Raw genomic sequence first — 17,836 nt, 5'->3', positions numbered from 1 at the left:
TTTGGGCTTGGCTGGGCATGAGAGGAAAGGGCCCGCGGGGGCCCGACGGGGTGGGTTTCGGGTTGAGAAAAAAATCCGTTTAATAAAAGGACCGAATCCAAGTTTCCAGGACAGACCCGCAGGTCGGGTCCAGGTATGAAAAAACCTGGCCTGAACCCGACTCGTTGCCATTCCTAGCGCACAAGACAAACACTCCAAAACCAAATTATATAAATACAGAGCAACAGAATGATTGTTAGTCCAAATATTCCATTAGCAGTTATGCATAGTTAGAATGGCAGACATAATAATGCACATAACAAAGGAATCTCTGTAGGATGTAGACTAAAAGGAGCCCAAACTTCAACTTACACAACCTTATCACCATAGGAGACTATTTGGAGAATAGGTCAAAATAGCTACTTTTTCTAATGGGATTACACATATTTTGGTTTTGTTACATGAGGGAGGAAAAATATTTCCTAGTGATGCATGTTGTTTCTACCATAGTCACTTTTTTCGTTCTCTTAAGTTTCACTTCATGTTTCCCTTTTCTCTGTTCTTTCACTTTCAATTCCCTATTCAAATTTCCTAGGTTACTGTGTTGTTCCCTATGGGTATTGTTCCTATTTATATCCCAACTCAAGTCTATATGTTTTCCCCTTTTTATCTTTGTTCTTCATCAACTACCCTTGTTTGTTATAGACACTTACCATGCTAGGAGAGTGCCCACTACCTTCTGGTTGTATGTAAATGGGTTCAATCCCACTACTTTTTTTACCGCAGGCAAGGACTTTTTCTCTCCTTGACTACTCACTCTACGACAAGCTCCTTCTTATTTTAGGCAAGACCTAATTTTCTGTGAATACCTCTCTCCCTCTCTCTTCCCAAATGGTAAAGCCCTAAAAGTCCCTTTTTGCCTTCTCCCTTTATCATGCATCAGACGGTCCTAGCTAGGTTATTACTTGTTTTGGTAAAGATGCTTTCCTAGTAGGGTATCTGCCAAAAGAGGTCCTAGCAGGATACCGAAACTAGGCTCTTTTCGCCCTTCCACCAAACCATCCTCTTTGTAATCTCTCTAGCCATGGGTCCCAATTCCCATGCATTGGTTGGGTTATAGGTTGGTGGTACTCTGGCTATTCCATTGTTGTTTTCTTTCTTGCATTTTCTCTTCATTTCCCATGCGTTTTTTGCCACTATTACTTGGTTTTTTTTTTTTCGTTGCCTTTTGCTCTTGTGAAATCTGGAGTTTTATCAGTGTCCCTTGCACAATAGTAATGTGGGCTTCTTGGGCTTGCCACATTTCATTTTGCTAGGTTGAGCCCATTAGCTCTTAGTGCCCTTTTCCTTACTTCTCATTGGTTTCTGCTGGGTGACCCTGCTGAGCCTTTTCTTATTCTTTTATTCTTAGGCCTCTTCAAGGCCCATTCTTACTCTTCAAGGAGAGCCATTCTACCATGACTACCTCCTATGCACTGCCCTTATCTTAAAGAGGGCCAATGAGCCCACTGTGGGCTTTATTCTCTATTTTCCATGGGTACTTTCTCTATTTGGGCCATTGCTTGGGTCATATTTGTTTACTTTTCAGGCTTTTGGGGTGTGGTCCATTTGCCTTCTTTGTCCATTTTCAATCCATTCTTTGGGCTGGTTTGGGCTTTTCTTCCTATTAGGCCTTTGGGCTTGGATTAGCAAAAACAGGTATCACCAAGGTTTTTTCTCTCTGCAAACACTTTACAGTTTTTGGGTGCTTCTGATTGTTTGATTTGCTTCTATATAATTATGTTTGTTATGAGGTTTTGTAAGTAGTGACAAAACATATCTAATAATTTAAGATGAATAACTCTAGTTGACCCTTTATTGCACTCCAAATGTCGTCTTGTTAACTCCTATTGCTTTTGAAAATAACCAAATTATTTGATGCGACTCATCACAGAGACTAAAATTTTATGAAAGAGTAGTAATTCTCCTACAATTCAATTTGAAAATGAATAAAAATACAAAATTAGCAATTAAGAGGATAACGAAAACCAAGAATCAATGTCTCATAACATCTTATTGTGCTATATATTCGTTACAGATATGAAAGCTTTTCGGGTTAAACATGAGCTTACATTATTGTTATATGACAATATGGAAATGTTTATTGCACATACTCATTTATACGCACAATAAGCACATTTGACCTTTTGAACTAAAATCATGACTTCAAGTTATAATTTTTATGCAAAAGTGGTGAGTGTATGTACTATATGTATAAGTGTATGAAATATACATTAATGTACAAGAATATATCCATAGCTAACATTATTCTACTTTTATTGGCCTTAACCCTATGAGTTTTGCCATCAACTACCTCATCAGCATCAAGAAGAGCAAGCAGTGGCGGTGGAATGGAGGACCTGAAGAGACTTTGTGCCATGATAAAAATGGCAAAAGGTAAATTTTCTAATTCATTTACTGTTGTAGCTGCTTCTTGTTGTTCATCTTCTATATAAATCCAGTGACATAGCTATATATATATATATATATATATATACACACCATGTCTCCTCTGTAATTAAAGAAAAGAAGACGAGTAAGGAAGATAGGTAGAGAAAGCAAAAGAAGGCCTGCCTCTTAATATCTGGTAGATTCCGTAGCCCATCACTTCTGCCATTTCTCCTGCGAATCTCATCACCATCGGCCTTAAATATAATGCCCATAACCCCATTACTGCCATCGCTATCTCTATTCCAAAGCTCATGTCCCTCTTTCTCCTTTTCTCTCTTGCATTTCCCTTTCTTTTTTTGGTCACAGTGGTTCTCTACCTCCACTAGTTGATTCTATTTCTTTAACTCTCTCTATATTTGTGGATTATATTATATATTGTTTTTGAGTGTGAACTAGCTAGGATAGGCAAGAGCCGAGGAAGGTGGATAGTGTTAGATTCTCTCCACGTTCTACAAGGTTGGTGTTCCAGACAATTGATTGGGTTAACACCCACTCCCAACCAGTCCCAACTAACAGTCTTGAACTGGGTGGTGCCTGCCACGCATGGTCGCCTTTCTTCAATCCGTATAATAATTCATTTAATGGAATTTTAGCAACCTGTGGTTTCAGATTTTTTTTTTCTCCCCAAATAAAACACAAAAGAAAGTGTCGTATCTAATTCATGGTTTTGGGCCTTCTGGCGTTACTGAAGGTATCCAAGGCAATTCATGCACAATAACAAAGTAGACAAAAAAAGTAATGCCATTATCCACAAAAGCACCACTCCAAAAAAAAAAAAAAAAAAAAAAAACCCTTAAAAAAAAAAGATCTGGATTAAATTTTTTTTTAGGTAAAATATTTAAAGTTAATAGGATAATTCTATCATAATTTTTTTAAATCATATATTTATTAAGTGTGCGTTTGGCTCCAGTTTAAAAAGCCAGCTTATTTTACTATTCAGCTTATTTTTGTTACTATTTATGTGTCCCACTAGACTTTTTGATATTATTCATAAGTTTTATTGTACTATTACAGCTAATTTTTACATTTATTTACAGTATTTTTAGTTAAAAGTTTTTAGTTTCAGCAAAATAAATAGATCCCAAATAGACCCTAAAAGTAAACTAAATGATATAGATATTTTCATATTATCCATAATTTAGATATTGGTTATTTAAGAAATTTAGAGTGTACTAATTAATTCAAAAAATCTTATTCAATAGTTGATCCTAATTCAAGTCATTAAAAGGTGGGATTATATCTATTACAATTGAACTTAAATTAAAATCTTATCAGACCAAAGGGGTGAAAAAAAGAAAAAAGAAAAAAGAAAAAAAAAGAAGCAATCTGCCCCCAGCCAGACCAGCCCCAGGTACACCTTTTCCAGTTGGCGCTTTAAATGACGGAATCAATGTCGCTTTAGGAAATTAGGCTAGACGGTGACGGTTTGGTTTATTTCCGCTTATACCTCAGTGTGTGGCAAACACAGAAAAAATCAGTATTTTTTTTTTTTTTTAATAAAAACATTTCTTGGCTAGGAATCTATTAAAAAAAAAGGAAAAAAGAAAAAAAAATCTGAGGTTCAATTTTGGGTTACAATATAAATTAAAACTATTTTACATTATCCAATTTTATATAATTCAATAGTTATAATAAAGAGAGAAGATTTGAACCTAAACTTCTCTATTAAAAATTACTAAAAAGTGTCAAGTAAACTACAAAGTTTTTAATTGAACTACTTTTGGCCAGATCCAGTAATATCTTACAACACCAAATCCTTAAAAATAAATAAAAGTCTAAAAATACTCATTTGATCCTTTAATTATAGAGCAAAGTTCAATTTAGTCCTTCAATTATCAATGAAGTCAATTTAATTCTTGAACTTTTAAAATAGAATTTGACCTCTGGTCAGCTTATCATTAAAATTCTAACATAAATGATACGATATGGTCGAGGGAGTACATATTAGATCTCAAAAACAGACATGTAATTAAGCGACTTATCCACCACTAGGTCAATTTGGTCATTTGAAGCATTGCATAACTTTGATATGCATCAAATGAAAATCAAAGCAGCATTCTTGAATGGCAAATTGAATGAGTAAATTTATGTGGAACAACATTAGGAGTTCATTGTTTCTGCATGTACAAGAAAAAAAAGGTGCGTAGGCTCTTGTTAAATCTTTGTTTGGTTTAAAGCAAAGACATTGGAAATTTGACAATGCAATGATGTTAAATGAGTTTAGCATTAACAAATGTGAGAAGTGTTCATGTAGGATACCACAAGTGGCTATGTCATTGTGTGTCTCTATGTTGATGATGTACTCATTATAGGTAGCAATAATGACATTATTAATTAGAGATACCAAAATGATTTTGACTAATAAGTTCAAAATGAAGGATTTAGGTATTGTTGGTGTGATAATAATAATGAAGATTACTATAATATCAAATGGACTCATCTTATAATCTCAATCACATTGTATTAATAAAATAGTTGAGAAATTTAGGAGATAATGATGGTAGTACAGTGAAAGCACCTGTGGATGTAAATTTACGTCTAGCTAGAATAATTGATTGTCTTATGTACATAATGAACTACACTTGACAAGCATAGTGAATGTACTCTGTTAGCAAGTTGAGTAGATACACAAGTGACCTAGAGGAAGACCACTGGTAGGAAATAGTTAGGACTAAGGTATTTGAAATACATCCTAAACAATGGATTATGGTACACTAGGTATCCAAATAAACTAGAAGGGTTCACTGATGTGAACATGATATTTGATAAAAAAAGTAACAAAATCCGTAAGTGCATATATCTTTGCACTTAGTGGTGCAACTGTATCTAGGAAATATTCTAAACAAACCTGCATTACTAGGTCCACCATAAAATCAAACTTTATCGCTTTGATTAAAGCATGAGTAGAAGTAGAGTGATTTTGCTGTTTCTTGGAAGACATGCCAATGTAGATGAAACCTGTGCCTCCTATTTGTATAAATTGTGATGGCCAATCAAGATTGGCGGGGCATAGTCATATGTACAATGATAATTCTTGATAAGGATAAAATTATAAGTATACTCACTGATATAGGGGGTAGGGCGACATTCCAAACAAATCCGTCGGCCTTGTATCCATTGACACATAGCAATGGTATGGAGTCTACGGCTCCATATTGACTGGGTCAACCTGGGGCAAAGATGAAAAGCTGACGACATTAAGCTGAAGGGTATGCACGAGATTGACAGTTCTGACATAATCTAAACTTGGCCTCCACGCATGCGTATACAAGGAAATATCTTGTGCCCCACGCTTAGAAAGACTCCTATAAGAAAAGGGTTCCGTAAAATACGCTCATAAGGACTCCTATAAGAAAAAGACTTCTAAACTAAGGAAAAGATGTCAACCCTCTACGACTATAAAAGCCCCAATACCCTCACTAACCAAGGTACACATAATTCATCCCAGCTCTGGCACTCTAGAGTTGTGAGAAGTTTTAACTTGACCTTCGAAGGGTATTTGGCCGACATCACAGTGGTGCTCTCTGTTAGATCTTTTCTTTTCGTTTTACAGGTATTGTTTTGAGCATGTCAGGCCGTGTGACTTACTATTGATTTTTCAGCATCATCAATTCTTGACATGTAGATAGAAACAAAATAGTGAAGCAATTTCTCTCGAAAGGAAAGTTTCAATTGACTTAAAAAGTCATATAGCAGATCCATTAAAAAAGGTTTGATTAGAGAGTGAGAAATTGTCCATGGAGGGGAATAGGCTTAGAACCTATATTTTAAAATCACCCAAAAAAAAAAAATCCTATCTAACTAATTGGGAGATTCCAATATCTCAGTTAGGGGTGTCCAACAAAACCGTGACCCAACCAACCCACATAAACCCGTCCGATCTAGCCTGACAACCAGCCAACCCGACGCCGGTGATGGTCGGCAGCGAATCTCGACCTCTAGAACCTAAAAACAGCGAGTCGATTGGCAGGTTTTCTCTCCAAGATCTCGCTGAACTTAATGAGATTTTGACAAATCCGAAGAAAATCCAGTGAAAATCCGACGAAAATATCACCGAAATTTCGTCGTTAAAAAGCCGAAATTTGGCTGATTTTCAGAACTCCAACTCCAACCGAACCGACCGCCCTCCATTGAACGTTTGATCCTTCCGATCCAATCAACCATGCCGGTCGACAGCGGGTTGAAATTCTGACCATCCGATCTGGTCGGGTTGGTTCCGGGTTGGGCACAAACCCAACCCGGACCGACCCGTGGGCAGGCCTAATCTCAGTTCAAAGAGACAATTAAATTGTGGATGATTTAGTTATTTCACTATGGAGATAACATGACATTTCTTACCTACTTTTATGACGAAACATAACTAAATAATCTCATATGACTCTCTCTCGTCTTTTCATCAATATGGGCCACCCTTCTTTTTAAATGAATTCCTCATTTTAAATCATATCTTTCCTACACTCATCATAAATATGTAGTACTTATTTACAGCCCAATATTCAGTCCATAAAGCATATAGCTAGTCTAATAGATATGTTTTGAAAAAATTATAAGCACAAACCTCTTTGATAATCTATATATATATATATATATATATATATATAAAACCGAAACTTTTGAAACTCCCACAATTTTCCATATCAGCACAATATTAAAAAAATAATAATAATAATGAAACCTTTTTAAAATCGGAACCCAATTCTACCACTATTTTATTTTCCTTTTTTATTTTAGGTTTTATAAACCGGAACCCAATTCTACCACTATTTTCTTTTTCTTTTTTATTTTAGGTTTTATACCTTTTCTCTCTTTTGCCGTTCTCTCTAGCCTCTGCCTCTCTCAATTCTCAAAACCCCGAAATCATATCCCATGGGCATTCTCTCACTCCTTTAGTGGCAAAAAGTGCCAGCCTCCTACCACCGTCATATACTGCCAAAGCCACTACCAGTGCAGGTATTTTAATTTTTGTTATCTTAGATTTAGGTATTTGGATTTGGTTTGATTTTCTTTAATTTAGGTATTTGGATAATTGGTTTTGATTAATGTTGAACCCGTGCAAAATCGAAGATATCTACTTCTTCTTCAACTCTCTCTCAACCTCTCCATCTTTTCCCTGAAAAACACAACACGAACTAACCTCTGACCTCTGGCCTCTAGGTTATTGGTGTTATATACCATAATTTTATGTTCCATGGGTGGTTTGAAGGGCCATGAGAATTAGTAATTGAAGAATATCCTATTCCATGAAGCAAAGTGCTTCTAAGTGGACTCACTTTCTTAGCCATCTATGTGTCAATACCTGGTATTTTCTAAAACACTTTGTGTTCTACCACTTTCATTATAAATATGATTACGCTAATGGAATTCTTTGTCATAATAATTGCTCCACTTCTTTTCAATCCTTAAAAAAAAATACCATTATACATATACTTGGGAATTTTCTTTTGTGAATGCATTATTGATTTGAGTAGGTGGTTTTGGGTCAATTTACTATTTTTTGCAAAATGTTTTTGAGTATATGTTGATAAAATTTTCTGTATTGAGCTTTATTTTCTTTTCTGTATCATAAATTGAAAGATGTGTCTTGGAATTAAGTGGTGTGATACATTAAAACCAATAGTAGAATGTGGGGCTTCGTTGTCTTGGGCTACCCCAAAGATGGAACTCTGTGAATTGCATTTGCAACAGATAGTGAAGTCAGCTGTTTTGTAATTCTAGAGGGATTTATTCAGCTTTTTATGTGACAGTTGTTGGTTTTTGTAACTTCAATAGTTTACTGTTGGCTTATTATTTTAATATGTGTTGTTTTAGTTGTGTTTCTTTTATATCTGTAATTGAGTTTGTGCACACGATTAGATAAGTCTTAGGTTTGGAACTTTGTAATTGAGTTTAGTAGTGTGTTTTGACGATAATATTTTTTGAAGTGAGTTACATCTTCAATATTTTAAATAGATATTAAAATGGTGATAATCAATTTGAATTTTTTTGTGTGGAAACTGAGCTATGGGTTTGAATTTATTTAGTGGAAATTGAGAGAGGTGGAGTTATCAACTTGCTTTCATTACACAACATTCCTGATAATCTTAGCGAAATTGGTGTGGAGTATGTTGAGGTTAGTTTTTCAGAATTGAATATTATATTGCTCAACAACATTATTTTTGTCTTCAAACACATGAACATATGGACATGCAAGTTATGATGCAGCTGACACATTGATTAGATAAGATACATTATTAGATAAGATACATTCAAATACTTGCAAGGCTACATGACTATAACTGAAAGTAACTGCATAAAACAAAATGGAATTCTTAAATCAATTAGAGGATTTAGTTTAGGCTTTTGCTTTTAATATCTGGGTTCCTTTGCCTCTATAAATTATTGGTCACTATGGAAAAAATGAGTTAAAGTTAGCTAACAGTAGCAACTATGGTGATGCAGGTGATTGTTTTTTCATTGGATAGAATCATAAAATTTTTTTATGCTAATCTATTTAATTCTTGAAGAAAATAACATATATAGGAAGAGTTCTCATTTTTTTTATGAGGGTAAGCTGCCTGCTCTCACAATCAAATTGTTTGATGATATGAAGGAGATTAAAAAAGAAAAATTTGCACTACATTGCACTGTTTCATTAAAATCTGCACTATACTACACTGTTTCAAACTTTCTGTAATGCACTATTTCTCTTCTATTAATGTTTCTTGGCTGAAAATTGGATTCTTACTATTTTGCAGGTAAGGATTTAGCATTTTGATATCTGGCTTATTTGGTAATACAACTACAAGACGAGGAAAGTCAAGTATTTACCAGTCTTTCCTTTATTATGTACTATTTATTGCATATTTATTGGTAATATGTTTGTAGAAAGAATTTGAAATTGGAATATGATTGCATATTTAAGTTTCTTGGTTATCTCAAACTTGGTTTTATGTTTGGGTTAATTGTTTCATCTCAAGATTTCCATTGTTTTAATTACTTCTATGTACAATTTGTATTTTATCAAATAATCATGTTTTTATTTTTATTTATTTATTTTTTAATTCTGAAGTTAGTATGTGAATGCTATATTTTTCTTCAATTAAGAAGAAAAATACAACTAAATGACTATAATCTCAAGTAAGGATGGGAATTCTACTCCGTCAAGAAACTTTTTGACTCTTTTGAAGAAATTGACAAAGCAATTTAGCTTGATAAAATGATAGAAATACGTATTCTTTAATTTAGCAAAATTACAAATATGATATTTAAGATGTATATGTTGTAATACATTCCTCAACCTGTTCTATTGCTAGGTTTACATCAGTGAAACTTGATGTTCAAAGCAATGTGCAACTCACACCAACATCTGTACCCAAGGAAAACAAAAGGGCATATTCAAGGACTGCTACAAAGCAACAAAGGAAGAAGATGCAAAAAACACTTTAAAGTTGTCTTTCAATCTCTAAGATTTTCTAGGCACAATTTGATTTTAATGGATTTGTGATTTCGGTACTAAAGACATAGTGGAACAAAGGAAATTTTTTTGCTTTTATGCACAATTTGGTTTTAAATTGAAACAGAGAGGAATTAAACTCTTTTATTTAGTTATTTGAGGATACAACTCTACTTCAACATTTTTTAAATATTATGAATACAATGAATATTTAGTGGAAGTCATGAAATAAATGAAATTGAAAAAAAAAAAAAAAAGCCATAGCAAAAATACATGGTATTGGGACATATGTGCAAATTAAAAACTATTGGGAGGAGCTTCGGCTTAAAACTGTGATCTATGTGTCATCTTTTGGGACAGTAATGATATTTTATGTCCTTCTATTATGGATATAATTTTTATTTATTTTTAATTAAAAAAATTAGTAGCATTCCCGTGCGATGTTCTTTTGTAATATTTATTAAACCAAATGTAAAAGTATATTATGATTATTGTAATATATTACTTCATAATATCTGTATTTATCTTATTTTTAATATTACTTCATAATATTACATGTTTCATCTTATATCAAAGTCAATTTAGCTTTCAATAATTGAAATTAGAGAGATGTTTAAATCTGAATGTGTTGACATTTGATTTAAAACTATCCCGTGCATCGCACGAGTTTGCGACTAATTGCTGTTAAAAACAAAAAAAATGTAACACCGAAATAGAGGGAGACATTGCCACAACATTTTGCACTATCCTTTATCTTTAAAGTCATGCTTACTGCATCTTCTAACATTTTGTCTTTAGTGAAGCTTACTGCTTATTCGTTATCATCTAATCAAATAAACAATGGCTGTGCACCACAAGATCGAATAATAGAACAATAATAAAAAGCAAATCAGAATGATTTTATGATAGAATTATATATCTGCTTTCTTATCCCCTGATCTTTTAAGCATGTCTTTGTTTCTGAACGAGTCGCCCCAGAATTCATCTTTATTGCTGTGACTATTGTTAGTAAGGAAACTTGTAAACCATCTAGCAGAAAGTTTCGGAGTGCGATTCAACGTTTGGCGATCAACGTAGTAAAGTCCAAACCTTTTTTTGTAACCATGTACCCATTCAAAGTTGTCCATCAAGGACCATATGAAATATCCTCGCACATCCGCCCCACTCCTGTCAATATCATCCAAACCAAATTCTTATTCTGATATTAATCAAGTATTATTATTATTATTATTATTATTATTATTAATTGATGAATAAAAATCATGTTATCTATAAATTTAAATAATTTAAGTAACTAATAGAATGGTTTATATTTTTACATATATTTCTACCATGAAAATATTAAATATATGCACAAAGAAATAACCTTTAGTTTTTTAAATAAAAATAAATATTAAATTTCTAATTGTTCTGATGAGTTAGCTAATTTATGAGAGTTGTTTAAACTTAAACTTATTGTATATTCTAACTACAATTAAAATTTAATGGGTCTTAGTTAATTAGCTCAATTAGTAAAATTTTTGGTCTCAAATCAAAATTTAAATCTCATCTACATTATAAAGTAATTAATGACTTGACCTAATAATAAAAAGTGATTATCATAGAATGGATGTTATTAGGTTAAAATTCTATTGTATTTATAATTAAAAAAAAAAAAAAAATACCACTATACACAATAAGGGTATGACGCTATCAACTTCGATGGATGCGCTATCCTAGTACTTTCTCTTAACTCACATGTACATAAAGAAAACATGACACATATATTAAATACATGTGCCATTTAACCAATGTCTCATTTGAACTTTCAATTCGTTGAGTAAAGACATTATTCATGTGGTTGGAACAAGGTAGGTCTCTGATTTTAAGATTCTGTTCATTCTCACCTTATTGCTCGGGCCAAAGCAGCAAGGTAGGCCTTATGAAACTTGATTCGGTCTATATCTTCTAGTAAGTCCTGCACCTGTTCACTCTGTTTCTCTGGTGGCGTAAACCCTGAACACGAGTTAAAGATTGAAATGTCACACTTTAAAATTCAAGAGACATTACCATCAGTATTTACACTTTAAAAATGCAGGAGGCATTTTTCACACCTAATAGGTGCTTAAAAAAAAAAGCATTTAAAATAATGCTATATGTTAAGGTAAAAATGTCAAATAATTAAACTTGAAACTAGAATTACATGCATAAGTTAATTCATTCTTTTTAGAGGGGGAAAAAATAAAATAGTGTGGCTATTACACTCACCATTTTCAGTCACAAACATGGGCTTGTTATTGTATCTTTTCTTAACGTGGTCAATGATCTTCTCCATGCCTTCTGGAACGACAAAAAACCTTGGCATTCCAGTCTGCAAAGAAACAAGAAACCTTGCAGAAAACGCATTGTAAAAAAAAAAAAAAATACAAATAGAGGGAAACTTATAAGGACTAGCTAGCTAGGGAACAATTATATTAGCATTTAGCATACCAGTCCTCCAACTGCAACGCCATCTCGATATCCTGTGGTGTTTACAAAGCCTTGGATTGGGCGATCTTCGCCATCAGTGCAAGCAGAATGGGTGCAGTCTTTTGCATATAGAGTTGAATAGTGATTGATGCCAATGAAGTCGAGACTGCCTTTTATAAGTTTTCTTTCTGTAGGGGAGAACCTTGGCAATTCACTTCCAAGTATATGGCGCATTTCAGGAGGGTAATCACCAAACACTAGGGGATCTAGTATCCTGCATGTATAGAATAAAATCGACTGTTCCAAGTCATTAAAAAAAAAAAAAAAAAAACTACTGTCGCATTAATAATTTAAAGTGATATATATATATATATATATATATATATTGTTCACTTTAAGAATTTTGAGTTTGAAACAATTTTCTATAATAAATTGAAACAAATTATGTTTTAGAGTCAACCGCAAATAGTTGGGAATAAAACTGTCATTAATTGTTAATAAAAAGGATTTTAAAAAAACCCTAAAAGGCAAACATGGCACTAAAAAGTAGTGAGTTTTTAGAAATATCACTTATGAACTTTGAGATGAGTGTCAATTTTGGATTTCAATAACTAAGCTCCTAGATATTAAAGTTGTGACAGACCAAATATTTTGTAAATATTTTCAAATTAAATCCTAAGGGATTTAGTATGCGCACTATGTGTACATCATCTGGTTAAATCTATTAAGATGTAAGGGAAAATGTTAAAAGAAATTTGATTTAATTTCTCACAGACCTAATATCCAAAGTTTAATCATGCAAATTAAAAAATCCAAAAAACAAATTGACACTCAAATCATAGTTCAATAGTGATATTTGTAAAACCATCATAAAGTAGTTATGAATTTAAAGAATCTTGTAAAAGTAAAAGTTCACTACTATTTTAATGTTAATTAAATTACTAATTTAGTCTTTCAACTAGTAACTGTGTTATTTAATCTCTTAAATTTCAAAATCAATTCAATTTTAACCTACTGTTCTCCTGATCCTTGCATTGTTTTCTTCTATTTCCCATCACTTTTTAGTCTTTCAACTTGTAATTGTGTTATTTAATCTCTTAGCTTTCAAAATCAAGTCAATTTTAACTTACTGTTCTCTTGATCCTTTCATTGTTTTCTTGTATTTCCCATCACTCTCTCCCACTTTCATATCTTAGGGCATCTCATATTTAAAATGTCTCTATTTTTTTTTCTTCATTAGAGTATTAGACATGCATATTTGTCCCCGCACCCCCCCCCCCCCCCCAAATAATAAAGCAAAAATGAATACCTCAAAGTTTTACCTATTTCTCGTACGACCCCAAACTTAACCTTATTCTAATGCTCCTAATTAAAGCCCCATATTTACCGTTGTTCAAAATTTGGAGGAATGTAACCTGCCTAAAGTCATGTGATGTGAAATAAAATTTAAGTTGATGTTAAAATATCATAAATTTTATTACATAGATCAATAAAATAATATGTCAACTTTTAAAACATAAAGTGATAAAATAAAATCATAATTGAGAAATTTATATATATTATAATTATATAACATCAATTATATTTATTTTCAAATAAATTTGTAAATATTTAAATAGAATTAATAATTTTAGAGCTTTTCTAAATTTAATCCTTACCAATACAAATCGAATGCCAATGCTCTATTAACAGCTTGCCGATCCAATTCTTCATCCGTAAGGGGTTCATACATTAATGCATTTACAACGATCCCAATAAACCCACCATGTTTCATCTGCACGAAAATCAATCTTTTACTAACTTTTTTTTTTTTTTTTTTTTTTTTTAAGGAACAATCTTTTACTAACTTAACAATCCAAAACACCAAAGAATAATAATGCTAATAATAATATGCGGCTTCAAAATAATAATAATAATAATAATATGGGTCATGTTAACTAATGCACTTAGAACATTAGTTAACAATCCATTTTAAGAAAGTTTTGACATTAATTTTATAAAAAATGAAAAAAACTGTCAAAACATTAATTTTTTATTTTATTATTTTCCTATCTTTATATGAATTATTAATCAATATCATTTTCCTAATAGCATAATATAATAGTGAAAAAAACAATATATAAGAACCTTGTTGGTTGTTGCCCACTAAAAATTACCTGATATTGCTTACGATATAAATGAACAGCCATGGAATGTGATAGCAACATGTTGTGCATGGCGATAAGAGGCTCTATGTCAGAATTGCCAGAAGAACAATTTCCAAAAGGCTTTGAACAGTGACCCAGTGGGTATGTTCCCCATATATAGGCCCTATTGACGAAGAGGCCCGGCTCATTGATTGTGGCCCAGTACTTTACTCTATCTCCAAACTTCTCAAAACAAATTTTGGCAAAATACACAAAATCTTTTCTACACCAAAGCCGTCATATATTTTAAGTTTCAACTACATAACTCATTATTATTAGGCACAAACAAACAAATTAAAGGGTAAGATTTTAAGAAAATTTGGATATTTTAGGAGTGGGATGCAAAGTATAGGGGGCCCTTAAAAATCATGGCAAATTAAGCCAGAATTTCATACCTATTTTGACACCAAATTTCACAATTCAAGAGACACATAATCATACAAGTCAACAAGTTGTAAAATTAAGTATGCAATTGGGTGTCTCAAAAATTATTTTTTTTAATAATGCTACCCACAATATACTTTTACAACAATTCCATAATAAATTTTAGGTAGTAAGTTATTATTAGTGGGCAAAAAGTCATTTTAGTGGTACACCTAAATTAAAACAAAAAAGTAGTTTGCTATATAAAATTTGTTGTGAAAATATTATAGATTAACAATGTAACATTATTCTTATTCTTTGCCATAACTTGAAAACATTATTCTTATTTTTTTGTCTTAACTTGATGACACGAGCAACTATAAATGGTGGAGAAAATGTGATGGAAGAAGTGCAACATATCATGCATCAAGTTGTGACAAAATGTGTGGTTGAAGAAGAATTATTTATTTATTTATTTGATAATGCATTTGTTGCGATGTAGAGAAGGCAGAGACTTGAGACTTACTGTATCAGAGGGTTGAGCCATCCCCCATATCTAACCTCGAGTTCTTGCGGAATGTCATGGTGGTGGATGGTCACATATGGTTGAATTCCTACATCATGCATCAAATCATTTGCTAATATTTGCTATTTCAAGACCATAAATTGTAAATAAATTTTTTTTTTTTTTGATAATTTGATAATTGGGCGAAACGATTTGAATTCTAAATATCTCTTAGAAATAAGTTAATAGCAAACTATAAAGAAATTAAGATATGAAAATTGTTTAAAGAAACCTAGAAGGTTACCTCTGAGCAATAGATTGTCTATGATTTCGTTATAAAATTTGATTCCTCTTGGGTTAATTTCACCAAACCTTCCTCCTGTTAAGGTCAAGAAATAATAAGTTGGTAAAATTATGAATTGGCATAATTGGGTAAATGACAAGTTAGAATTCAGATACATACTAGGTAGGATTCTTGCCCAAGAAATCGAGAACCGATATGCATTTACCCCCAAAGACTGCACTATCTTAAGGTCTTCCTGTGCATATAGAAGGAATTAGGATGGACAACCATTTTGGTCATTGAACTTCATTCCATTCTATTAATTTTTCCTTATTAGAGTTTCAACTTTCATATCCTTAAGATTTGAAAAATGATAAGTTTTGTAATCTACACGTACGATAATATATCATTTGATTAATTTGATATGTTTACAATAATAAATAGTTTATATGACTTACAGTTACAGATCGCATGCCCACAGACTAATTGGATTAAAAAAAGGTCACGTAGCCACCATGACAGCTCACTATAAGTTAATCGAGAAATTCAAAATGTGGCCATGTGAATCGTGGTTGCCCTGTGACATTTTTTTTTTAATCCAATAGATCGCTAGCATATAATATTTAAAGTAATGTATGTAGACATGTTTTTTAATTATTATATTAAATTTATCATCTTTTTAAAAAAGTTGCAATATTTTCATTAAAAAATTTTATATGCCACGTCAATATTAGCTTACAGACCAAATTGGATCATTTTACACAGTTTGAAACTTCAGAAACCAAATTCACTAAACATCATAAATGACTTATCCCCAAGAAATCACGCAAGAGTTTATTAGTTTATTAGTTTAAAGGGAAAATTTAGTTACAGTACTTAAACGTTGTTTTTTAGATTTCTCTTTTAAAATTCAGCTGTGTGACTGTACTTAACTAAAAATACACTTCTATTTAAATAAATAAATAAAAAAAATAAAAAACTGAATCTTAAAGAGGAGAACTTAGGAAACAACACTTAAGTAACCTAAGTATTGTAAGTAAGTTTTGTTCTTATTCTAAAATCAGTTTTTCTCCGACTAATTCAAAGGTTTGTGAATTGAAAAATTAATGTCAAGCTTTATACCAGGTAGCGATGGTAATGATCATCAGCAACATCCCCGTTTTCATTATTCATTATATTTCCTGAACATTAAAATAATCAAACAGTCAATATTGATCAAAGTGCATTTAGCTGAAAAGTGATTATATATTTATATGTATCTTTACCTGGAACATGACAAAATACATCCCAGTTGCTAGCACCCTTACCATCTTCAAGATATGCACCTTCAACCTATAACATATTAATTGCATCAAAGAAATCTCAGACTCAACCTGTGATTCCCCAAATTATGTTGAAGTGTGTGAGTTGTGTATTAAGTCTCACATTAAACATATACTGTGCAATTTTGATTTTATGAACAATTACAGAGAGGCTCATTTGTAACTAAACAGAGGAAGAAAAAGAAATAATGCCTGATATGATGAAGTGCTTGTTCCAAAGAGGAAACCATCTGGGAAGTGGGATTTTTTTACATCTTCTTCGTCTTCATTGGAACTTTGAGCAGAAAAATGAGCAGAAGAGAAAAGTATAGCTGTGAAGACCAAGAAAAAGAGCTGGGACGTTGTGATTGTCATTTTGGTTTCAACTGTAACCATGTCCTTTTGGTTTCAATTTGTGGTATAAAAAGCAGTCTGAGCATTTAGGTATACCACCCGTAATTCACAAATGGGCCAGGGTGCAAGTTGTGGCTTGTCATGTATTATTAAATATCATATGATTCATATCTGTTGTTCACCAATGATTTGGACTGTTGTAAATAAACGAGTTACATTTGAGAACAAACCAAAAAAAAACGTTGGGATAACAGAGGCTAAGGTTGGCTTCGTCCAGTAGGATTTTTAGTGATAGGAAATTAGGAATTATCAATAAAAGCTCTTCTTATTTTGTTGGAAGTTTTAGGATTTGCTTAATTGTTAGTATTTGATTATCAGTTTGTAATTTGAATTTGAATTAGTTTAAATTTTGAACACCCCTAATGCATTTCTTGTATGCATGACTATTTAAGAGAAGGAATCAATTGACCATAAAATTCAATTCTCCTTTCTCAA

The 17,836-nt window shown here is 32.3% G+C and overlaps 1 protein-coding gene across 1 annotated transcript; it reads right to left on the bottom strand.

Moving 5' to 3' along the window:
• Positions 1 to 10,626: 10,626 nt before the first annotated feature.
• Positions 10,627 to 17,386, bottom strand: LOC115954844 (beta-glucosidase 18-like). The gene is made up of 12 exons (XM_031072802.1): positions 17,201 to 17,386; positions 16,952 to 17,018; positions 16,809 to 16,867; positions 15,867 to 15,942; positions 15,708 to 15,782; positions 15,425 to 15,512; positions 14,506 to 14,758; positions 14,008 to 14,123; positions 12,371 to 12,623; positions 12,149 to 12,251; positions 11,788 to 11,896; positions 10,627 to 11,068 (listed from the first exon to the last, which is right to left on the bottom strand). The coding sequence occupies exons 1-12, from the start codon at positions 17,381 to 17,383 to the stop codon at positions 10,813 to 10,815; spliced, it is 1,638 nt and encodes a 545-aa protein (XP_030928662.1). The 5' UTR covers positions 17,384 to 17,386; the 3' UTR covers positions 10,627 to 10,812.
• Positions 17,387 to 17,836: the final 450 nt, after the last annotated feature.

The sequence above is a fragment of the Quercus lobata genome, chromosome 8, assembly GCF_001633185.2.
Source record: "Quercus lobata isolate SW786 chromosome 8, ValleyOak3.0 Primary Assembly, whole genome shotgun sequence".
Lineage (NCBI taxonomy): Eukaryota > Viridiplantae > Streptophyta > Magnoliopsida > Fagales > Fagaceae > Quercus > Quercus lobata.
Note: the sequence above shows the minus strand (reverse complement) of the source record. Positions and strands in the feature narration are given on the sequence as shown.

Coding starts and splice junctions, on each gene's coding strand:
- LOC115954844 (XM_031072802.1), bottom strand. CDS start 17,383: ATGGTTACAGTTGAAACCAAAATGACAATCACAACGTCCCAGCTCTTT. Junction 16,868..16,951: donor TGTATTTTGTCATGTTCCAG/GTAAAGATACAT, acceptor TTTAATGTTCAG/GAAATATAATGAATAATGAA. Junction 15,783..15,866: donor TTGGGCAAGAATCCTACCTA/GTATGTATCTGA, acceptor TGACCTTAACAG/GAGGAAGGTTTGGTGAAATT.